Source organism: Amblyraja radiata, chromosome 1 (assembly GCF_010909765.2).
Source record: "Amblyraja radiata isolate CabotCenter1 chromosome 1, sAmbRad1.1.pri, whole genome shotgun sequence".
Taxonomy (NCBI): Eukaryota; Metazoa; Chordata; class Chondrichthyes; order Rajiformes; family Rajidae; genus Amblyraja; species Amblyraja radiata.
Window position 1 is genome coordinate 86,303,836 of NC_045956.1, and position 24,979 is coordinate 86,328,814.

At 42.0% G+C, this 24,979-nt stretch overlaps 1 protein-coding gene across 2 annotated transcripts in view; it reads right to left on the minus strand.

Annotated features, from left to right (window-relative positions):
- Nucleotides 1-9,652: 9,652 nt before the first annotated feature.
- kcnip4 (potassium voltage-gated channel interacting protein 4) overlaps nucleotides 9,653-24,979 on the minus strand; it is an 817,169-nt gene continuing 801,842 nt past the window's right edge. For both annotated transcript variants that reach the window (XM_033026330.1, XM_033026322.1), the window contains exons 3-8: nucleotides 24,859-24,928; nucleotides 18,785-18,855; nucleotides 16,465-16,572; nucleotides 14,400-14,504; nucleotides 13,177-13,239; nucleotides 9,653-10,563 (exon numbers count right to left, since the gene is read on the minus strand). In XM_033026330.1, coding sequence (XP_032882221.1) covers nucleotides 10,516-10,563; nucleotides 13,177-13,239; nucleotides 14,400-14,504; nucleotides 16,465-16,572; nucleotides 18,785-18,855; nucleotides 24,859-24,928 — 465 coding nt within the window. In that variant the 3' untranslated portion in view covers nucleotides 9,653-10,515. The remainder of the gene's footprint in view (nucleotides 10,564-13,176; nucleotides 13,240-14,399; nucleotides 14,505-16,464; nucleotides 16,573-18,784; nucleotides 18,856-24,858; nucleotides 24,929-24,979) is intronic.

The window sequence follows — 24,979 nt, forward strand, 5'->3', positions numbered from 1 at the left end:
GTTCATTATTGGATCAGAAGAAATATAATTGTGTGCGTTATATGATTATATACATTTATATAATTTTCATGTATGTGTGTTTATAAACATTTTATTCTTTAACAAGAATTAACAGAATTATGAACTAACAGAATGATGAATCTAACCCTATATCACGCACAAAAACTTCCCCCGCAATGTCAATCACCCTGCGAGTCGGGTCGGTTCCGGTTACTACAAAATCAACTCAAACACTGCTTGTGAACCATTTAAAAAGAAATGATTTAAAAAACATTAAAAAAGACAATTACCAGAATCAAATTTTATTGTTGACAAGAAGTATGAACCGACAGATTTATGAATCTAACCCACACAAACTGTTGCCCCGCAACATTGATTACACTGCGAGTCGGATCGGGTAGGCTCAGGTTACTAAAATGGGCGTGGAAAAATGCCCATGATCCCCTCCATAGCGTACTACACGTCAGCCCATTGCATTTCGCAGGAGTAGCCTATCTTGCTCCGCTATAGGATCTTTGCTGCTGTTGGACTGAAACCAGCTCTTGATCTTTTTGTTTCACGGTGCCTGCTGCTTTGGTGGCAGGCACACCATCACGTTTACATTGCCAGTTAACCACTGATTTATTTTCAAGTGGTCAGTGCAAATGCAGCCTTCTTAAAAACTGGTATAGTTGCCAAAAGTGACGTTGCATGAAAATGGGCATTTGTAAAAATATACCCGAGTGTCCTCTGAGCTACGTGTTACTGTATTGTTCAATATTCTTGCTAATTGTTGTTTTAGCATTTCAATGCTGCATGCTTCAGCATGGGGCCATCCATTAGTTAGATCGCAGCGGAACATAGTAGTAAATCACAAGCGATGGCAGATGCTGCAGATCTTGAGCAAAAAAAACAAACAGCTGGGGGAATATTGAGTCACACCATTTAGTGAAACCACCTAACAAAGGGATGCTCTTTGGAGGTGAATAGTCACTTCCTGACTAACTGCTGACTCTTTTTAACTTGGCACAGAGTGCAATGGTTACCGGTTTTCTATTGCACAAATGCATGAGTGAAGAGTTGAGTCAAGAATGTATAATTGCCATGTGTACCCACAACAGAACAATTAAATTCTTATTTGCAGCAGCATAACAGGCTGGTAAACACAATACTCATAGATTGTATAACGTATGAGAAACGTCTAAATTCAATCACTTAATAACCCTAATACCAGTGTGTGACAGCCTTGCTGCAAGTTTCAGTGGGTTAATCCATTACAATGCAGGTACTACATCTGTTCAAGTGGCACTTCTGAATAATTCAGGAACAACGATGGTGGCCATGGTCAAGTATAACTGAAGTAACGCTACTCCCTCCTCACTTCCTGGAGTGCATCTCAGGCTCACTATTGTTTGTGATGTTTGCTTTTCAAATATATTCAAGTATTCCACCTGTCTTAGAAACATAAAAACATAGAAAATAGGTGCAGGAGGAGGCCATTCGGCCCTTCGAGCCAGCACCGCCATTCATTGTGATCATGGCTGATCGTTCATTGTGATCATGGTTCTACGCGAGCCGGACATGGAGGTGGTCCCCTCGGTCTATGCCGATGACGTGCTCCTCATGGTCACCGACCCCGTCGACCTGCAGAGGATGCGTGAGTGCCAACGAGTCTTCTCGGCCGCCTCCTCTGCCACGATCAACTAGGGGAAATTTTCTAGACTCTTGGTGGGTCCCTGGCAGGTGGACTCCCTCCCGGAGGAGATGAGGTCTTTCACGTGGAGTACCACGCACCTCCTCTACCTGGGAGTCTACCTGAGTCCCGGTGCGGAGACCTGGCTGGCGAACTGGCAGGAGCTGGAGATGAAAGTCGTCACCCGGCTGGGGCGCTGGGCGAGTTTCCTCAGAGTGCTTTTCTACCGGGGCAGGGTGTTGGTCATTAACCAACTCGTGGCCTCCATGCTCTGGTACAGATTGACCACATTGGTCCCATCAGCCACCTTGGCTGGGATCATCCAGAAGAAGTTGGTGGATTTCTTTTGGGGCAACGGAAAGCACTGGGTCTCTGCAGCGGTCCTGAGCTTCCTGATTGAGGAGGGCGGTCAGTCGCTGGTGTGCATTTGCACCAAGTTGGCGGCTCTCCGCCTCAGGACCTTGCAGAGATACCTGTACTCAGGGCATCCTCCCAGGTGGCATGTGCTGGCGACGCACTTTTTCCAACGGAGCCGCTGCCTTCAAGGAGGTACGCGGATCCCGATGGTGGGCGTCAGCCGTGCGGTCCTCATGGGGATGCCCAGCTTCTACAGGGACTTGTTGAGAGTCTGGAACCCCGGCTGCTGTTGACCGGGCCCCCCCTCCGTCAGCGGAGGGCGACGGCCTGGGCGTGAGAGCAGCCGGTACCTGTCCCGCCCCACCGGGTGTCGGGGGGGCTCAAACGTGTGGAGTACCTGTGGTTGAGCAAACTCCCGCTCAGCCAGAAGTATTCATCGGACCCAGGCCCCGTAATCTATCCCGGGAGCCGGTCCCACACAACTTGAGCCGCCTTTCCTCGACACCCTTCATCTCCCTCCGAGACGCAGGGAAGCGTGTCCTGTACAGGCTCCTCCTCCACACCCTGCACTTCCTCGCCCTGGTCCACCGTCCAGACACCAAGTGGCGGTCGGTGTTGCCTTCCGGTCGCGAGGGGGCCCCCAGTGGGGGATCCTCTACGCAGGGATTCTCCCCCTCTACATTGGGGACCTGGGGTGGAGGGTATTGCACCGAGGTGTTCCCTGCAACCTGTTTCTCTCGCGGTTCACAGACTCGCCAGCCGCCTGCCACTTTTGTGGGCTGGAAGAGTCTGTGTGCCACGTGTACATGGAGTGCGTAAGGCTGCAGCCACTGTTTGAATATCTAAAGGGCTGCTCCTTGCCTTCTGGCCGCATTTTTCACCCACCATCCTCATCTTTGGACACCCTGTGCGTAGGGGAGAGGGTAGGGCTGAAGATGTTCAGGTGGGTTGCTCCTGGGCCAGGCCAAGCTGGCCATCCGCGAGTCAAGGAGCCAGGCGGTGGAGTGCTCTACCCGAGCCGGCTGCCTGCCCCTTTTCCGGGGTTAGATCCGTGCCCGGGTGGGGTTAGAAAGGGAATATGCCCTGTCCATGGGCACCCTGAGGGAGTTCCGCGACCGCTGGCTCCGCAGGGTGTTGAATGTATCCTCAATAAGGATTGTAACATAGTTGTATAGTAGTTTACTATGGATATATGTTTGTATTGTATTATGATGGTGGGTTCTGGCTTGTTTTATTGTAGTGTAAATATTATTTTTTAATAATTGACTAAATTTTTTTGATTTAAAAAAAAGCGGTTTACCAAGCTCACGAAACTGGGCCTCTGCGCATCCCTCTGCAATTGGATCCTCGACTTCCTCATCCACAGATCACAGTCTGTTCGAATTGGAGGAACCACTTCATCCTCAGTAACAATTAGTACGGGACACCTCAAGGCTGCGTTTACTCACTCTATACCTATGACTGCGTAACTGGACATAATGCGAACTCCATCATCAAGTTCGCTGACGACACCACTGTGGTTGGACGAATCACAGATGGGGACGAGTCAGAGTATAGAAGTGAGATCTACCGACTGACCAAATGGTGCCAGCAAAACAACCTGGCTCTCAACATCAGTAAAACCAAAGAACTGATTGTGGACTTTGGAAGAGATAGGATGGGGACCCACAGTCCCGTTTATATCAACTTTGGTAGGGGAAGGATGAGAACTCACAATCCTGTTCACATCAATGGGACAATGGTGGAGAGGGACAATAACTTCAAATTCCTGGGCTTGCTTATTTCTGAAGATCTTTCCTGGACCCAGCACACCAATGCAATTATAAAGAAGGCACATCAGCAACTCTACTTCCTGAGAAGATTGTGGATATTCAGCATGTCGAAGAGGATTCTCCTAAACTTCTACATGTGAATGGTAGAGAGCATTCTGACTGGTTGCATCATGGCCTGGTTTGGCATCTTGAATGTCCAGGAGCGAAAAAGACTCCAAAAAGTTGTGACCACTGCCCAGTCCATCACTGGATTTTACATCCTCACTGTCGAAGGGATCTATCGTAGTCATTGCCTCAAAAAGGCAGCCAAAATCATCAAGGACCCACACCATCCAGGCCACACACTCATCTCACCATTGCCATCAGGAAGAAGGTACAGGAGCAGGAGCCTGAAAACTGTAACGTCCAGATTCAGGAACAGCTTCTTCCTCACAGCCATCAGGCGATTAAACACAACAACGAATAAGCTCTGAGCTCTGAACTGTAAAAGACCATATTATTATTGCACTACATTTGTTATTTATTGAACTTTTTCTTTTTTTCTCTTCCCCCGTTATGTACTATGTTTACATATTCACATATTCTGTTGTGCTACAGCAAGTCAGAATTGAATTGTCCCATCCAGGACATACGATAATAAAACACTCTTGACTTAACTCTTATCATTGTCCCTTAACATTTACTTCTTTAACTATTGATCTCCTTTGAGGCAGGCAACATCACTAAATGCTCGAGTAACTCAACGGGTCAGAGAGCATCACAAAGTGCTGGAGTAATTCAGCGGGTCAGAGTGCATCACAAAGTGCTGGAGTAACTCAGCAGGTCAGACAGCATCCTTGCCCCTGCCTGACCCGCTGAGCTACTCCAGCACTTTGTCTTTTTTAGAAAATCTGTATTAGGTTTTTCCCCCCAAAATAGTAAGATTAAACGAGAACTTACCAGTTTGAAGTTTGATCTGTATTTTATGAGGAGGAACGTTGAGGGAATACGTGAAGAACCCGCTTCCAACGCATGCGTGTCATTCTTCAAAGCAGCGGTGTGAGGTCACAGAAACTATAATTACCTAACATAGTAAGATTATCAAAGAGATACCAGTTTTGATATGATCATAGGAGGGTGGGAGCGGAGGGCACGTATTCCCTCAACGTTCCTCCTCATAAAATACAGATCAAACTTCAAACTGGTAAGTTCTCGTTTAATCTTACTATTTTACTTCGGAGTCACGTGAGTGACTACGTGAAGATTTCAAAGCTCTGTGATCTCATGCCGTGGAACGAGTCCATGCTTCACAACTGCCTTGGGTATTGGGAGAAGGTATCATTAGTAATTTTTTAAACACACTTATACAAAGACTTGTGTGGTATAACGAAAAATAAATTTATTAAATTGAAATCATAGCCGTGTAACCTTTCGGGCAAGTTATATTATTGAGCGTAAAACGCTTTCAGAAAAACGATGATGGCTCCAAAACTGGTTTGTTATAAAACCTTTGGAAAGTCCTCCACATTTTTTGCTGCGGATGTTGCTGCAGCCCTGGTGGAATGAGATTTGAAACATTAGTGTCTATTCCTGCCATCTTTAGGACACATTTGAGCCACCTTGAGATAGTTTGTTTTATTAAATCATGTATGACAAACACCAGTTTCTCGGGTGAGATGATCAAGCAGTCCAGGCTCAGTTTGTTTAATGACTGGACTCGTTGTGCGGTAACTAACGCCATGAGCATAACCATCTTCATGGTCAGTTTCCGAAGTGATAATGCTGTTATGGGCGACCAGCTCCTCAGCATGTTCAAAACGACACCCACATCCCAGATTCTGGAGTACCTGGTTTTAGGGGGTTTTGCATTGAATATGCCCCTCATAAGTTTTGTTACCAGGGGGTGCGTTCCCACCGTGTGCCGCTCCGTTCCTTGCGATAGGTAATTGGAGAGTGCACTTCTGGCACTATTGATGGCACTGTAGCCCTTGATGTGTCCGAGGTACTGCTTCCGTGTTGACAGTCTTTGTGCGGATGTGATGAGATTCATAGTCCTGTCTGACAGCTCCATGCCGTGTAGTGGGTCTTTCAGATTCTACAAATCAACAAATCCATTGTCTTATGGCATGGGTGACTGCCCCCAGTCACTGGATGAATTAATAAATTTGGGCTATGTCCAATAAGGGCACATGGTTCTAACACCATCCCCTGTATGACCGAATACCACGGTTGAGTAGGCCAATCGGGTACTATGAGAATCCCAGATGCCGAATCTTGTTGAATTTTCCTTAGTACCCGATTGATGAGGCAGAACGGGGGAAATGCATAAAAAAGCCATTTCCCCCAATGCAGTGAGAAAGCATCTGTAGCTTCTGCCCCAGGGTCTGGTTCCCAGGACACATACGTTGGTAATTGGTGATTCAACCTGGATGCAAAAAGATCAATATCTGGTCTACCATATTTTGCTGTAATTTCAGCAAATACATTTTTATTTAACATCCATTCCGTGTTTTCGTTAAATTTGCGTGATCTGGTGTCTGCCACTGAATTTAGCTTACCTGGTAGGTATGTTGCCGATATCCAAATGTTTCTTTGGATACACCATTGCCAAATTAAATTTGCCAATTGATCACAAGATGTTGATATATTTCCACCCATGTGATTTATATATGCCACCGCGGTGGTATTATCAATTTGTAATCGTACATGCTGGTGGTTAATTGCTGAGCAATATGACTTTAGGCCATAAAATGCCTCTAACATCTCTAGGCAGTTAATACCACGTGTGTTAAGTAATACTGCCTCCTCTGTCTTCCACCTCCCTCCACAACTAGAAACACAATTAGTGGCTCCCCAACCAATGGCGCTGGCATCTGTTTGTAATACCATTGACGGGTTGTCAATAATGATTGGGTTGAAGCAATACCTAATGTTATGTCCCCACCACTGTAGTTCAAGTATAGCTTCCGTAGGCAGCTTCATAGGTCTATCAAAATTACCCTTGTTAAATTTGAGTGCTCTAATTTTTGTTCTTTGCAAATTTTGATAATGTAATGGCCCAAATTGTGTGGCCGGGAATGTAGCCACAATCTTCCCAATCATCCGGGCTACCCGTCTAATGGAGGGTCTGTTGGTATTAAGAAGCTCGCTGCAATCCTCCTGTAGGGCTACAGCTTTATCTATTGGTAAAGTTACTAACATATTGACCGTGTTAATGGTGAAACCTAAATAATCCATATTAGTTGCTGGTATCAATTTACACGTGACTGGATGGATGATAAACCCTAGTTGTTCAAACAATTGTTTTGTGGCAAGTACTGTTTGATGTGCCAATTCGTAAGTTTTGCCAACAATAAAAATGTCGTCTAAAAATGCCATCACCCTATGGCTTTGTTTACGTAACAATGCCAAAGCTGGTTTCAGAATTTTTGTAAATAATCTGGGGGCTGATGTTAGCCCATTTGGTAAGGCTCTATATTGCCAAAGTTCCCCCATCCAGTTAAATTTCAAATACCGTCTGTGTTCCCTTCTGATGGGTACTGAATAGTATGCATCTTTTAAGTCAATGCTTGCCATATGGAACCCAGCTGACACTAATTCTTTAGCAGTGATAAAGGTATCCATCTTAAAATGAACATATTGAATGAATGTGTTTAGGGTTGAAAGGTCAATGATAATCCGGCAACCCCCATCTTTTTTATTTTTAATAAATATGTTTGATACAAATTTTAATTGTTCATGAATAGTATGCTCAATTACACCTTTTGTATACAATCGTTGTAACTCCGTGTGGGCTTTAGATTGTTCGGTTTTTGTAAGGACGAAATGCCTTTCTGGTGTATGTTGTACTGGGGGGTTATTGGGATGAGTAAATTCTATCAGATAACCCTGAATACTGCTTAGAACATACGAGTCTGTAGTGATTTTACACCATTCGTCACTGTAGTATTGCAACCTCCCTCCCACCGTCGTGGGTCCCTTTTTTACAAAAGAACCACACCCACCTACCTCCATGGTTACTGGTGGTTGTATTATTTTCTTTGTTTTTTGAAAAAAGGGGGTTTTGTTTTTATTCGTGTTCGTGGTTGTACTGGAGGTTGAGGCTTCCGCATCTTCCAGGGTGGCCGTCCCTGGCCATACCCTAAAAGAAGGCTGCTGCGGGTTATATTGGGTTCTGGCACTGCCACTGATATAAGCCACACTTTTCGGTCTTCCATGTGGCTGGTACCGTGATCCAAAATAAGCCTTTGCGCTGGTTTTGATGAGCCCCAGTGTCTTGGCTTCCCCAAACAAAAGGGTTGGGGTTTTAACGGCTCTTTGTTTGCAAATTGTTGCATATTTAGGATCCAGTGCTGGCTGAATAGCAGCCCTCCGCATGCTATTCAGCTCATATTGTACATTACAGAACAGGGCTAGTGCGTCTTGGTGGTCTTTAGTTTGCTCTGTTTTGTCAAGGGTGCGGATGTAAGCTGTGATCCCTGCCGTAAGCCCCTTTAAGGCTTTCTGGATTTTGAGATCATGGTTCCTGATGTCCCTCCCCATATGCTTCCAAATGCATTGGTTGACACTGGGGATTTGTAATGCATCACAGTTACCAGGTGGCAGATGTCTGGCCAGTGTCTCTGTGAATATTTGTTGTTGGAGTTGATGGCCAGACATGTAATTAATACTGGCTGCCATCCTGGAATCCAAGTCTGCCCCTGTTTGACTTGGTTTGAAGTAATCAGCCACCATGTCCAGCAGTGTATGTTTTTCTGCCGATTCAGGATCATGGGAAGCTGTGTGATCAGAGTCTGGCCCATCAGGGTCCTGCCCACTCTCCTCCGAAGAGGTCGAGATTTCAGGGGGTCCCTCACGGGGTACCCATATGGGGCTTGCCTGCCCACTGTGGCTAGTCTCCACATTCATGGGACTGCCACTGTGAAGGAGCTCCTCCAGCAGCTCCTTTAGACGGTCTCTATGTTGAGCTGCACTTGCTATTTTTGGCTGCTCCCATTCCTGCAGCCTTTCAGCAGTGTGCTGCTCTTCTCTGTATCCCCGCTGTTCCCGTCCCCGGTACTCACGGGTGCTGGTTTGCGGGCTTTCCTCGTCCCGCCGCTGGCCACACCGGTCCTGACTGTCAGTCCACGTCTGTTCCCGGTCAGCTGTTTCTCCTGGCTGCTCCGTATGCAGCCACTCATAGCGGGTTTGTTCCGTCTCCCGCACCCGTTCAGCCCTGGTCCGATATTGATACGGGCTGGTCGCCCGCTGCTGCTCCAAGTCGGGCTCTGCTAGATGGTGCGTTTTCGTTTGAACTTTGCCTCCCGGCCGGTGAGTAAGTTTCGTCGGTGCCAGAATGATTTCTGGCACAGCTGATTCCTCTACCGAGGCATCTAGAGCCGACGGCTGCTGTCTCTGCCGTTCATCCACGTTTACAACGCGTTTCTCGGGCAGCTTTTTAGCAGACCGCTTCCTTTTTACTCTGTCCATTTTGCTGTGAATAAAAATGCAGAGTCCTTACCTGCCTTTTGCTGGCCCTTTTGTCTTCTCCCGTTACTGGGGGACGTCCTCCACCCTTCTGTTGACTCGTGCAATGCGTGTAGCGATATGACACGCATGCGTTGGAAGTGGGTTCTTCACGTAGTCACTCACGTGACTCCGAAGTAAAATGAAGTGTTTACGGTTAGAGATTTATACTTGCTCCAGCTATATAGTTCATTGGAGACTCTCAGGAAGACATTATCCATCAATCATTCCTACTAAATTAAAGTAGCTCAATACTATTTTTACAGTGCTGTGAAAATTTTACTTTGCTACTGAATGATCAGGAAAGTCTTTTGTAGGTTGAAACAAACCAACACCAGAATATCAACACTTTGATAAACCTACTCTTTTTATTTTCATGTTGTTTTGTTACAAAATGTACACATTAATACACAAAGACACTATCATAAATTGAAGATGTAATGGGATCACACTGCTCCTCTATTAGTACATAATAAATACATCAGAGCAGATAATTGGTAGGTGTTTTTAGCATTCCATCCCTATATCTGAAATAGTTGTGTGACTTCGATCGTGCCATAAAAGGTACTGTGATAATTCTAGTTAAGAAAATGTGATGTACAAATGGATAGTATGTTACAGTACATTGCATTCGTCTTTTATTTTCTACATTGCCCTGTATTTTATTAAAATTATACTTGGGCTCTTGAATGACGTTTGGTTCAGGTGCTGCTTATTTCAATTTGCCAAACAGTGTGCAGCAAATTAGAAGTGCTGTGCTATGAAGCCACACACATCAATCACACGCACACGCACACGCACACACACATGCACACACACACACACGCGCACACACACACGCACGCACACTCACGCACATATGTATGCATGGAATCCACCTCTCATCCATTTATTTAAAAGTAGTAACATAACCATAATCATCATCATCTTTAGGAAGGGTCTTTTGCCTGAATATGAAAGCATGCATTTTACATGTGCAACTAACACAAGAGATTTTGTTTAAATAAAATATTCCATTCTTACTGTTATGACATTGGCTATGTTCATAACTCTAAAAAATATTTACTAGTTGAAGGCTTTACATCTGAACTAAGCTGACTTGCATAATACATCATCTCAGCATGTTGCTGAATTCTATTATAGTGGTAGTAGTTTCTCCACTGATCACAGTCATTCCTTTTGTTTAGAATCTTTGAAGCTGTCCTTTAAAGTGCTTGATTGTTGCTGACATTAAATAATATTTTCAAAGAGTTGCATGGATTTCATGATATTCTCATCCTATGCAAAAGAAAACAGAAGACTGTGAATATTGATATATTGTACAATAAATCTGATCACAGTTGGGGGAAATGACACTTTGCAAGACAAGACAGATACATCTTTTTAAAAGTAACATGAGACAAATAATTGTGGAAGCCAGGGCATATAAATCTTGTACTGTGTTACATGACCTGCTGCCTCAGTCCTGGGATTTTATTTTTCGCTTTGACAGATAATAGCAATGATTGATTATAGCTCAATACATATTTGACATTTAGAAACTGAGAAAATAGCATTGCGGATGTGATCTACAAGAATGACATGCAGTCATGATTAACAATCATTGAAAGTGGATAATGCCTGGGATTCTGATGTTCAGCACCATAACTTTACAAGGGACAGTAATGATTTCATTCAGGCCATTACATCATGCAATAAATAGTAGGTTACAAGATGGAAGTTTGATTTGTTTCAGGTGTTCCAAAGTTCCAGTTCTGCAGGACTGGTAAATTTCAAAAAGATCCAATTAAATATGAATAATTTAAACATCTTATACAAATTAACAAAGATATGAACTGAAGGTTGAAATATCATGGCTTTCCACAATGGCTACCCACTCCCATTTAAAGCAGGGGAATCAAAAAATCTTGGAAACCATGGAGATGTTGACCACGTGGTCATTTGGCCTGTGTCAAGTCCTGATTGAATCCGTGTGCTCTATTCTAAGGAGCAGAAGGCCAAGAACAATGGGAGCTGGAATAGGTCATTTGTCTCCTTGCACCCGCTGTCCCGGTCAACAAGATCACAGCTGATCTGCTGCCTCAATATCATATCCCTTGATTTCCCTAATACACAGAAATGTATCAGACTCAGCATTGAATGCAATCAATATCTGAGCTTCCACAGCCCTCCATGGTACACCATTTAAAATATTAGCGTTGTTTCCATATAAATATGTGCCTGGTGCTTGGTGCTTGGTGCAGTCTTGTTGGAATGACGTGGCCATGCTCTGTGACTCAATGTCTCTTAATTCCCAACTCCTCAGCCATCAGCCGGGGACGACAGATGGCACAATGGGCTAAGTGTTCGGCTGGCAACCGGAAGGTAGCTGGTTCGAATCCCGCTTGGAGTGCATACTGTCGTTGTGTCCTTGAGCAAGACACTTCACCCACCTTTGCCTGTGTGTGTCCTTGGGCAAAACACTTCACCCACCTTTGCCTGTGTGTGTGGATGTAATTATGTGAAGCACTTTGGGGTCAATGCAAGTTGACTAAAAATGTGCTATATAAATAAAGAAATTTAATTTAATTTGAAACATCTTGCAGATTTCTACCCTGTTTGAGACCTCTTATGAATCTTCTGTGTTTTAATGAGTTCATTTCTCAATCTTCTAAACTGGGAAATACAGGAATAGCCTACATAATCCCTCCTTATAAAAACGATCAGCATAACTTTTTTTTTGGTTAAGAGCCAAAGTTGCGCATAATAATCCGGATATTTTCTTGCCAAGATCCTTTATTTTTGTGGCAAGATAACTTTAGTCTGGTACCCAAATTCTCTTACAATAAAGGCTATCTGCCTTCCTAATTTATCCCTGCACCTACCTATTAGTTTTTCAGTGACGTAACCACAAAACACCTTTTGCATGCAACATTTATTAATCTCAGGTCCATTTATAAACTCAGTGTTATTTTTCTTTCTACTGAAGAAGAAAGCTGCATATTTTTCAACACTGTATTTCATCTGCCATGGTGTGTTACACTCACTCAGTTTATTTGTATCTCCTTGAAACCACTTAGATTCCCTCTTAATTTTTTTTTCATCAGCAGATTTAGAGATCAAATCGATATAGATTGTGAAGATGAAAAGAAAGTAATTTAGAGAATAAATATTAGGAGTTGGATCCCTGGGGACGGGGGTAAATGAAGCAACAAGTACAAGATGCTACATCGAGGAAAATTGTAAGAATGGTGGAAGCTGGCCTGGAAGAAGAGGTGAAAATTGAAGAATTGCAGAGATAAGGGAGGGTTGAAGCCACAGAGGATTTTAAAGACAAAGATGAAAACTTTGAATGTGTGTATGTGCTGTATAGTGCATCTTATTTGCATTTTTCATATTTTATTTAATAAAATGTAATGTCTAAACCTTTGAAACTTTGAAAGGTAGAATGTAAACTTGCCTCTAGGCTTTGAATGTCTAAGAGTATAAGCTTTAATTATACAAACTCTCACATGTATAAATGTTTAGAGGGGAGAAATATAGCAATTAAATGTTTACTTATGGAGTCCAAATGATTCCTGCTCACAAATGCTCATAATCAGCACAATAAATCTCAATTTAATTCAAATCTGATCTAATTCAATGTATTTTGTTCTTCACCAAATCTTTTAACATCAAACAAAAAAAAAGAAATATTTTCTGTCCAAAATTATTTTGTGAACAATTAGTCTGTCATCATATGATTCTTAGAGTCAGTACACAGTACAATACTTTCACCTCAATGTGCAGTCTGTTTTTTTAATGACAACTTTAGTTAATAACCAACTAGCCACTTTATTTAGCATTTTCAATAAATGCAAAGTTGGTTATAAACTTCTAACTAGCAGTACATGTACATGATAGATCACTCACTTTTTGGCAGGTGTCAATGAATTCATCAATGGTCACTACCCCATCTTTATTTTTATCCATTTTCTGTTATAAATAGAAAATAAAAAATAAAACAAAATAATTTAATTCTATCGTGACATAGAAGAAAGATAAAATATGAGAAGTAATATAATTTTGAGCAGCAAGATGTAACCCATTGTAACTACAAAAATGATTAAAATGCTTTCTATGATCTACAACAAATTATTTTGTGAGGATCATCTGAGCCAAATTAGCTCCCAGCTAAGCAGTGAATCCTGTGCTGTGGCAGGTCTTTCCATTCATAATCATGTAGAAATAATGAAGAAACTTTGATAACTGACCAAGCCCCATCCACTCGCTTAGCTGCGTTTCACAGAGCTACACAGCATGGAAACATTGTCCTTGCTGACCACATTGATATATTTAGGCTAGTTCCAGTTACCTGCATTTGGCCCAAAACTCTCTACACCCATCCTATCCGTAAATCTGTCCAAAAATATTTTAAACATTGCAATTGTATCTACTTCTACAGCTTCTTTTGGCAGCTCATTCCAGATAAGAAATACCCACAGAGTGAAAACATTGTACCTAAGGTTCCTCTTAAATCTCTCCCCTCTCTTATGGTACTTTGAATTAATAATTAGGAGAGTATGTGCAATAAGCAGAGAAAGTAGAAATGAAGGCCTTTGGCCTAGAAAAGAAACATCAGCGAGATGGGTTAGAACTTACTGGGAAAAGCCTAAAGCCTAAAGCCTATCCTAGTTTTAGAAACCTCTACCCTATGAAAACGACCATGAGCATTCACTTTATCCATGTCCTCATGATCGTGTTTACCTCAATAACAATCAACATAGGAGCACAGATGACTGAACACCAGAAGAGGTGCTGACAGATTTGGGACACGTGTAAGCATTCTAACTTCGGTAGAAGTTAGTGAATATTACTGACAATGAAACTACTGGCTTTTCCCTGTAAGTTCTAACCCATCTCTCTGATGTTTCTTTTCTAGGCCAAAGGCCTTCATTCCTATGATCATTCCTATGATCTCTATGATCTCTACTTATTGCATTTATACTCTCCTAATTATTAATTCAAAGTACCATAATTAATTAGCGGATATAATTATTTCTACGTCAATTGGTGACACTAATTTAGAAATGCGATTAAAAGTTCTTATGTTAATTGTATTATGTTTTATGTTCATTACAGCACATACAACATACCTGAAAAAATATTTCAACATGCTGCCTGGGCGCTTCGTCTCTAAGAACAGGATAAGTGTATTTTCCCATCATGTCATAAATAGATTTCATAATATCCAGCATTTCCTGCAACCATGATCAGAAGTCATATGTTACATCAAGTTTATAAGTGCAAAGATATCTAATCCAGATTGATTACATTCAACATAATATGATTGCAAATCTTTCAGGTTGGAGCCTTCAAAGATGCCCTTTCCAGAAACCATATATTTTCTATTGTGGTGGGTCTGCAATGATCCTGCCCTTGATGCTGATCATTTCTCCTGGGTTGGTACTTATTCAAATGCATGTTTAACTACTGGTGGGATGTGAGTCAGCAACATGGATCACATGTGAGGGAAAAAAAAATTGCCAGAGGAGGTAGTTGACGCAGGGACTATTCCAACATTTAAGAAACATTTAGACAGGTACATGGATAGGACAGGTTTGGAGGGATATGGACCAAATGTGGGCAGGTGGGACTAGTGTAGCTGGGACATGTTGGCCGGTGTGGGCTGAAGGGACTGTTTCCTCTATGACTATGACTTGCCCTTTTTGAAATAATGCATATTTACATTATTATAAATGTAATAACTTTCTGCAGACTTTCTGAATCCCTATGATTTATTCATGGTTGTATCCATTTTTAAATTCAATTCAATAGAATTCTATGTAGTACTTGCACATTCTCCACTGGATCAGCTTCTGGCATATAGTCATAATCACATCATTCTTCATATTCTTGTATATTTCTTGCAAGAATTATGATTTAATTGTATATTTCTGATTTTATCTCCAATTTTCATTTGGAACACTTTAGTCATTCCTCCAATATCTCATTACCAAATATCAGATTCAATCAGTAGTGTTAACACACAAATGATATCATATCTTCTATGCTGCATCTTTGCCTGACTTGATTTCACTTTTACTTCAACAACGTCCCTTCCTCTTTCACTTTTTCTTTAAAATGTAATTGGCCTAAGCGCAATTGAGTTTTGAGTCTAATATGTACAGGCAACTTGGCTTACCTCTTTCTTCACTGTGCCCCAGCAGAATTCACACCCTTTCCTCCCCTCCCCTCCCCCTCGCCTTTCCACATATTCCTCAATTCACAATTCTCACCTTTTCTATCCTTATCTCCTTATTTTACACTTTTTGGCTTTTCATCTCTGGCCTTTGTCCAACCATCTCCCAATCACCCCCTCTCAATTGTATCTACCTAACACATGCCAGCATTGTCCTGCCCTCATCTCTCTTTCATCTTTCTCCACCCCCCCAGCACACATAGTATGAAAAGGGTCCTGAACTGAAATGTGTTCTCCAGAAATGTTGCCCGACCTGACCTGTTGAGTTACTCCAGCACTTTGTGTCTTTTTTGTTTCTTCTACCAGTTTTTAGTCACATTAATGTTCTGGAACTCTACATTTGATTAGCAGATTACAGATATCCGGATCCAAACACCGAATTTAGGCAAATATATTCTTGGCAAACAGATGTGCAGTAACTAAAAATGGTCTCTAATTGTCTCCATTTGAGTGGAATTCATTTTAATTAAAGGTATTTACAGATACTGACAGAAAGGGTACATTGCCACATTAGTGGAGGGGCAGGGAATCACTGGGGCCATTATAGAAACACTACACAAATGTCAAATTAACAACCATGGTAACAGATTTTGTGAATCATCACAAAACAAATCTTCTTTATAATTTAGAATAGATGAATGTAATCTGTTGAGATTGTTATGTTTGTGTATCTGCCTCTAAAAATGTTGCCAACATCACATTATTACAAGGTCATCTATTTATTCATCATGCATATTGTTATAGATACAACAATTAATGCTACATAGTAGGGGATTTTTTTGGTGGTGAATAGAATCCAACAGTCTTATTGGATTTTAGTGAAAAGAGTCAAAACATCCCGCAGAATCTCCACATTTTAATAAACAAGAGGAATTGGAATACGGTTCACAGCATGTTTCATCCAATGTGCCAAGAAACACTTTTTCAACACTGTAATGCAAATGTATGAAGTACCTTACCTCCTTAGTTACATATCCATCCTTATTTATATCATATAAATTGAATGCCCATTTTAGTTTATCCTGAATTGTTCCACGAAGTAAAACAGAAAGACCCTGGATAAAATCCTGAAATGATACAGAATTAGGAGTTAAATAAATGCTCAGTCTAGTATTTCAACATTCTGCATTAGGAGGTGGCTCTGGGATGGCAAATTGCACTACAAGATGTGTTAGGAGCCCAACAAAAGCTTGAAGTCAAACCAAACGTAGGACTTGAAAATCACCACAGGGTGGCATTGTAGCAGAGCATTTCTGAAGAATGGAAAATATTGAAAAGGAAAAGAAGCACAAAATACTGGAGTAATTCAATGAGTCAGGCAGCAGCTGACCCGATGAGTTGCCCCAACATCTTGTGTCTTTTTTTTGTAAACCAGCATCTGTAGTTCCCTGTATTCTGAAAAGTAAAAGGAATTCTTCAAAGCCTCCCCACACCACCCCAACCCATTGCACTAACCCTCCCAACCCCAACCCCCTCTTTGCCGGTTGCAACTTCTGCTGTCCTTTAATTCCCTCAGAGTTATTGAGTTAAGTCTGCAGGTACTGGACTACTTTACCTATCCCTGATGGCTGCTTATCTGTGCTTATGTTGATTCTGGTTTGGTTTGGTCAGCATGCACACAGATCTCATCAGATTTACATGACCGTCGTCTTTGCACCTCAGAAACATTTGAGACATTCGCAGAGATGTGACATGGTATTGCGTGGTACAAGAAACTGGTGCCACTTGACACATGTCCCTTTCACAGATAATGTATCTGTTCATTACAGAGTAGCCACACACTCATCTCCCTGCTACCTTCAGGTAGAAGGTACAGGAGCCTGAAGACTGCGACAACCAGGTTCAAGAATAGCTACTTCCCCACAGCCATCAAGCTATTAAACCTGGCTCGGACAAATCTCTGATTATTAATAACCCATTATCTGTTATTTGCACTTTATTAGTTTATTTATTCATGTGTGTATATATTTATATTATTGTATATGGACACACTTATCTGTTTTGTAGTAAATGCCTACTATGTTCTGTGTGCTGAAGCAAAGCAAGAATTTAATTGTCCTATTCTGGGACACATGACAATAAACTCACTTGAACTTGAACTTGTTCTGCCATGGAGTTCACAAAAAATACCCCTCTCCCCCTCCCCCACATTCCTTTATCAAAGCTATCACCAATTTTTACTATTTGTATTCTCTTCACCTAATTTTACATTTAAACTGATGTAAAACCATAGTTATTTTGCAAAGCAAATTTAAGCAAAAGTCTGTAATCTGAAGAATTTATAAAAAAAGTTTTCTTCCACAATCAAGAGTATTCCAATGACCCAATTTATCTGATGTGTCTCTTCCACTCTCCTGCACTCTGAATATCTGTGGGGTTTACACTGTCAAGATTGCTCCAAGTGCTGATCAGCTCGGAGCTCTTTCTTATCAAGGATCCGTCATCCTTCTCCGAGTTCATTTCCAGGTGATGTTCTTAACTTTGGCACCAACACAAGGTTGACGACAAATGGTCAACAAAAAACAATTGTTTTCCACTCAATGACACTAATGCCTGTCACAACTATAGATCCAATTGTCCCCTCACTTGACTCTCTTCACGTTTTATGGTGCAATCTTGTCCATATTGTCCATCATTATTGAAATCTTAGTTCTCATTAGCTTAGACAGTAAAGCACTTAGTATCTATAAGAAGGAACTGCAAATGCTGATTTAAACCGAATATCGACACAAAAATGTGGAGTAACTCAGCGGGTCAGGCAGCATCTCTGGAGAAATGGAATAGATAACATTTTAGGTGGAGACTGAAGAAAGGTTAAGACTGATCTCAGAGATGCAGCCTGACCCGCTAAGTTACTCCAACTTTTTGTGTCTATCTTAAGCACTTAGCATTGGTTGGCCAAAGTGAAGATTGATGCACCTATTACACACTGCACCATTGATTTAACAAGATACTTTGAATTCACTGTGCAGCATATTTGGGAGATATTTTGTTAAACCATTGTCTCATTTCTTCCCTGCATTGCTCTGGCTGGTTCTTATCTGCTGCAAATATTCTTGTTACTGTGAACAGGGGTGCAGTTGCAATTAGATACTGTTAGTTGGATGTTATTTTGGCAATTGCACGAAAAACTGTGAAGGGACCAATGGATGATCACCATATTGTGAAAAGAAACAAAAATCATGTCAGGTCACTTTAACAAGGTTTTAAATCTTCAGGTTGACCAAAACTGTGCCAATTCTCAGAGTCAGTGAACCGTAAAAAAAAAACAGCACTCACCTCAAAACTTACTGAACCATTGTGGTCTGTGTCAAAGGCATTAAACAGAAAGTGTGCATACGTGGATGCATCTGGAATGGATAACATTGTATTAGTCAACAATATAGTTGAAATATATGTGCAAACCTTTCAGTTATAATGACGTTTATTTTTTTTAATCAGATTTGCCATCAGAGTGAAGTGACACAGTATTAGACTCATGAAATAAATCAGAAATGCAAACAAGCCCTGACTGTCTGGTAAAATGCATTCAATGCATTGAAACACTGTATTCAATGTTGGCTGGCAAAGTAAATAGCCCTTCCAATTCATCACACTTTTAGTCACTGACATTTTCATTATCATCCTGTTAAATGTTATCAAAGCTTTTAGAGAGGCAGAATTCTTCCATTGCTGAGACATTGTGTCTCTGCAGCTAACAAAATAAGGAATTTCTCAATTATAGATTGCCACATTGGTGTGATTTACTTGTGTTGCTGTTTCAAGAAAAATGGTGAATTTTAACAGTTGCCCATTATAATTTTAAATAACCTTTTGGTAATGAGGTGTTAAAACCATGCATTTGTTTGGGAATTTAGGATATGGAAGGGAATGCATCTCTTTCATATCCATTTTTGAGTGTACGGGGAGAGGAGGGAACTTTCCTAAAATGGAAAACTTCATGACTGGAGTGTAGAAGAATGAGGGGGTATCTCATTGGAACGTACAGCATGGTAAAAGGATTGGTCAGAGTGGATGTGGAGAGGAGGTTTCCACTAGTGGGAGAATTTAGTACTAGAGGTCATAACCTCAGAATTAAATGACGTTCTTTTAGAAACATAGAAACATAGAAAATAGGTGCAGGAGTAGGCCATTCGGCCCTTCGAGCCTGCACCGCCATTCGATATGATCATGTCTGATCATCCATCTCAGTATCCCATCCCTGCCTTCTCTCCATACCCCCTGATCCCTTTAGCCACAAGCGCCACATCTAACTCCCTCTTAAATATAGCCAATGAACTGGCCTCAACTACCTTCTGTGGCAGAGAATTCCACAGATTCACCACTCTCTGTGTAAAAAATGATTTTCTCATCTCGGTCCTAAAAGACTTCCCTCTTATCCTTAAACTGTGACCCCTAGTTCTGGACTTCCCCAACATCGGGAATAATCTTCCTGCATCTAGCCTGTCCAACCCCTTAAGAATTTTGTAAGTTTCTATAAGATCCCCCCTCAATCTACTGAATTCCAGCATGTACAAGCCGAATCTAGGAAGGAGATGAGAGATTTCTTTAGTCTGGCGAATCTGTTGAATTCTTTGCTACAGAAGGCTGTGGAGGCCAAGTCAGTGAATATCTTTATGGCAGAGATAGATAGATTCTTGATTAGTACAGGTGTCAGATGTTATGGGGAGACGGCAGGAGAATGAGAGGGAGTGACGGATCAGCCTTGATTGAATGGCGGAGTAGTCTTGATGGGCCGAATGGCCTCATTCTATTCTTATGACAATTATGACCTTATGACTTCAGTGGCCAATTCAGTTTGAGAATACATCTTGATAATGCTTCCTTACTTGTGGTGTAAATTCTCTTGAGACAACAAAATTGGAACAATGGATCCCATGTGACTTATTTTCGTTTAGAGATACAGCGTGAAAACTTCGGCTCACAGGTTCTGCGCTAACCAACAATCACTCATACTCCAGTTCCATGTTATCCCAGTTTTGCACCCTACGCATCAAGGGTCATTTTACAATAGTTTAATTTAGAGTTGCAGCATGGAAATAGGCCCTTTGGCGCACCAAGTCTGCGCCGACCAGCAATCCCATACACCAGCAATATCCGACACACTAGGGACAATTTACAATTTTACCAAAGCCAATTAACCTACAAACCTGCACATCTTTGGAACGTGGGAGGAAACTGGAGCACCCAGAGAAAACTTGTGTGGTAACAGGGGGAATGTGCAAATCCGTACCGACAGCACCTATAGTCAGAATCGAACTTGGGTCTCTGCCGCTGTAAGGTAGCAACCGTACTACTCCACCACTGTGTTGCCCTTGTAGAATACTGCCCCAGACAAGGAAAGGGTCACAGACTCACTCACGACTGTGAACAGAGCATCATCAGATTCCCACAGTACTCTTCATAGTAAGGAGAAACAGCAGGCAGTATCTATGGAGGGAAATGTCCAGTTGCTGTGCTGGGTCAAGATTCTTCACCAGGACTGAAAGAGTAAAGAGGATACAGTATAAAGAGGTGAGGGGAGGGGGAGATAGGAGGTGGTAAACAAGCAGTGGATCCAGGGGTTGATTGGCAGATGGATTAAAGTGGTGAGGGAAGGATGGAGATAGCAACTGAGGCTGGGAGGTGATGAGGGGATACAAAGGGCTACGGAGTATTGTCACTAGTCTGGATCCTGGGACGAGGGGATTGCCCTCTGAGGTGATAGTGAGAAAGATTTTCCTACACTCACTAACGTTCAGAAAACTGAGAGGTTGGTATTCACAAGTGTAGGTTTATAAACAGGATTGGCTGTCTCCATTCTTACCAGTGGTATCCACAATATCTTTAAGAGATTAATTTATCCCTTTTGGATATACAATATTCTGCGAGGGTTGAAATACAAAGTACTGGAGTAACTCAGTGGGCCAGGCAGCATCTCTGGAGGACATGGATAAGTGATGTTTTGGTTCAGGACGCTTCTTTAGACTGATGGTGAATGGAGGGTCATCTAAACACAAGTGATCTCACTTCTTTCCAACTTTCTCTCCTGTATTACAATCAGTCTGAAGAAGGGTCCAAACCTGATACGCCACCATTCCATATCCTCCAGAGATGCTGTCTGACCCGCTATGTTACTCCAGAGATGCTGTCTGACCCGCTATGTTACTCCAGAAATACTGTCTGACCCGCTATGTTACTCCAGAAATGCTGTCTGACCCGCTATGTTACTCCAGAAATACTGTCTGTCCCGCTATGTTACTCCAGAAATGCTGTCTGACCCGCTATGTTATTCCAGAGATGCTGTCTGACCCGCTATGTTATTCCAGAGATGCTGTCTGACCCGCTATGTTACTCCAGCACTTTGTGTTCTATGCAAAATTCCAGCATCTACGTGAAGTAAATGTTTGTACGATGTGAAAACATGGAGAAACAAGGAACTGCAGGTGCTGATTTATACCAAAGATGGACGCAAGGTGCTGGAGTAACTCAGCGAATCAGGCAGCATCTCTGGAGAAATAGAATGAGTGACGTTTCGGGTTGGGACCCTTCTTCACCCTTTAGCAGTCACCCTTTTTCTCCGGAGATGCTGCCTGATCTACTGTTACTCCAGCATCTTGTGTCTCTCTTTTCTTTAAAGATGTGATTTGTGTTGCAAAGGATTTATGATATTATCTCTAGTTCGCTGCAATTTATCTTACATCCCAGAACACATTTAGTTTGGTTTAGTTTAGTTTAGTTTTCACTTTAGAAACTTTATTTTAATTTTTAAAGTTATATTTAAACTTGAAGGCCATCATGTAATGTTCTATTGGTATCTGCCTTACATAGCTTTTCAATCAGTAAAATGGCCTTACCAACATACTACACATAATTTTACTTCGCCCACGTCCTCATCAATATTCCTGTGACCTTGGTCTTTTATATCATCCTTCTCGTACACACCCTCTCCCTCGACACCTTGAGTATAATATAAAAGACCAAGGCCATAGAAGGACTGAGGGGGAATGCTGTTGACTGAATGACTACCGCCCGGTTGCCCTAACTCCAATACCAATGAAGTGCTTCGAAAGGCTGGTCCTCTCCCACATCAAATCCAGTATCCCTGCCTCACTGGACTCTCATCAATTTGCATACAGGACAAATAGATCAACAGAGGATGCCATCTCTCTGACTCTTCATACTGTCCTGACTCACCTGGATAGACAAGGCATGTACGTGAGGATGCTCCTCATAGACTATAGTTCTGCATTCAATAAGGTCATCCCCACCAAGCTCACCAACAAACTCCACCAGCTAGGCCTCAGCTCGCCGATATGCGATTGGATCCTGAATTTTCTGACGGAGCGACCGCAGGCTGTGAGACTGGGCCTGCACCTGTCCTCCACTATCACCCTGAGCACCGGCACATCACAGGGCTGTGTACTAAGCCCCATGCTCTACTCCCTCTTCACACACGACTGTGTTCCTGCATTCGACACCAACACCATCGTGAAGTTTGCAGACGACACAACAGTAATTGGGCTGATCACCAACGGTGATGAAACAAAATACAGAGCGGAGATGCAGAACCTGGCGGACTGGTGCGCACGTAACAACTTGTCACTAAACACCTCCAAGACCAAGGAGCTGATTATTGACTTCAGGAGGTCACATAATGGAGAATACGCCCCAATCTCCATCTACGGGGAAAGTGTGGAGAGAGTGTCCAGCTTTAAGTTTCTGGGCACTCACATTTCAGAGGACCTCACATGGTCCACCAACACCGCTGCGCTGGTCAAGAAGGCACAGCAACGACTGTTCTTCCTGAGGACATTAAAAAAGACTGGTCTGCCCCAACAGCTGCTGACAACCTTCTACTGCTGCACCACAGAGAGCATATTAACGTATGGCATCTCTGTGTGGTATCTCAGCTGCACGGAGGCGGAGGGGAGAGCTCTTCAGCGCGTCGTCCACAGAGCGCAGAGGATTATTGGGACACAGCTACCACACACGGTGCCTCATGAAGGCCTGCAGCATCCATAAAGACTCCTCACACCCATGTAACGGACTGTTCGAATTACTTCCCTCCGGCAGACGTTACAAGGCCTTCTACGCCCGAATCTCCAGACTCAGAAACAGCTTCATTCCCAGAGCTATAGCGGCTCTGAACCGGCCCTGCTGAGTGCCACCCACCCCCCCTGGACTGTCTCCCTCAGATGGTCACGTCGCACAGTTTATTTATTTATCTTACTTTTTTGACATCGGTTGGAAGCTGCATACCAAATCTCGTTGCACTGATGTGCAATGACAATAAAAGAAATTATTATTATTATTATTATTATTAATTTCCTCTTTGATGTAGTCGAAACATTTTGTCTTCATGAAGCATAATTTTACATTACATGCACAGGTCTATGAACTGGTTCTTGAACTACACAACCTTCTGCGATAGAGTAACCAAGATCATGTGAAAGTAATTTAAACTATTTTACTGTTTAAGAAGGAACTGCAGATGCTGGAAAATCGAAGGTAGACAAAAATGCTGGAGAAACTCACCGGATGAGGCAGCATCTATGGACCGAAGAAGAAGGATCTCGACCTGAAATGTCGCCTATTTCCTTCGCTCCATAAATGCTGCCTCACCCACTGAGTTTCTCCACAATTTTTGTCTCCCTTAAACTATTTTACTTATACTTTAACTGCAAGCTGAAGCAATTGTTGGTTTTGCCAGTTTGTAAGACTTATGTTCTGAGTTAGACTTTTTTTTTTTAAATTTCTAAACTCAGTGCCTTACTGTTTAAATCCAGTGTAAATTTTCCAGCAGCAATTTAACATTGTTTTAAGTTAAATCTGTCATAACTTTTATACATTGTTAAATTTGATTTTAGATGTGTGAGGTACTATCGATTCCGCAAATCTTGAGTTACCAGTGAATTCACTGAAAAAAAAATAGTAAAATAGTAAAATACTCCAGTAAATAGTAAAATAGTAAAATAGTAAAATACTCCAGTAACTATTATCCATTCCTGTCAAAAAAACAATTACACCCATGGCTGTCACCTAATCTTGGTTTCACTCTTACAATGGCGTCAGAAGGTAATGGAGTTCAAGTTCCATTTTAGAAACTTGTGCATATAATAATAGTGTTATGTTTCTGCCCACGTCTACCAATATTACTAAAATTGATTACCTGGAATTGTCTCATAACTATTTGTGACAACTTGCTGTATGCATGATGTGGTAGCTATTTTTTATCCACATTCCAGCACTGATTACATTTCCAAGATATTCTCATTGGTATGGCCATGTTTTGGGACAACATGGGAAGTGCTATATAAATACATACAGATTACCTTAATATAATTACTGGTGTCATTTCTATAAATACTCACCACCTTGGGGGAAAAACTGGGCATAAATCTCTTTGAATGTCTCTTCATTGACTATCCCACTGGGACACTCCTGTAAATGACCAACACACACAATAAATAAGTCCTATTTGCTGAAACCAAG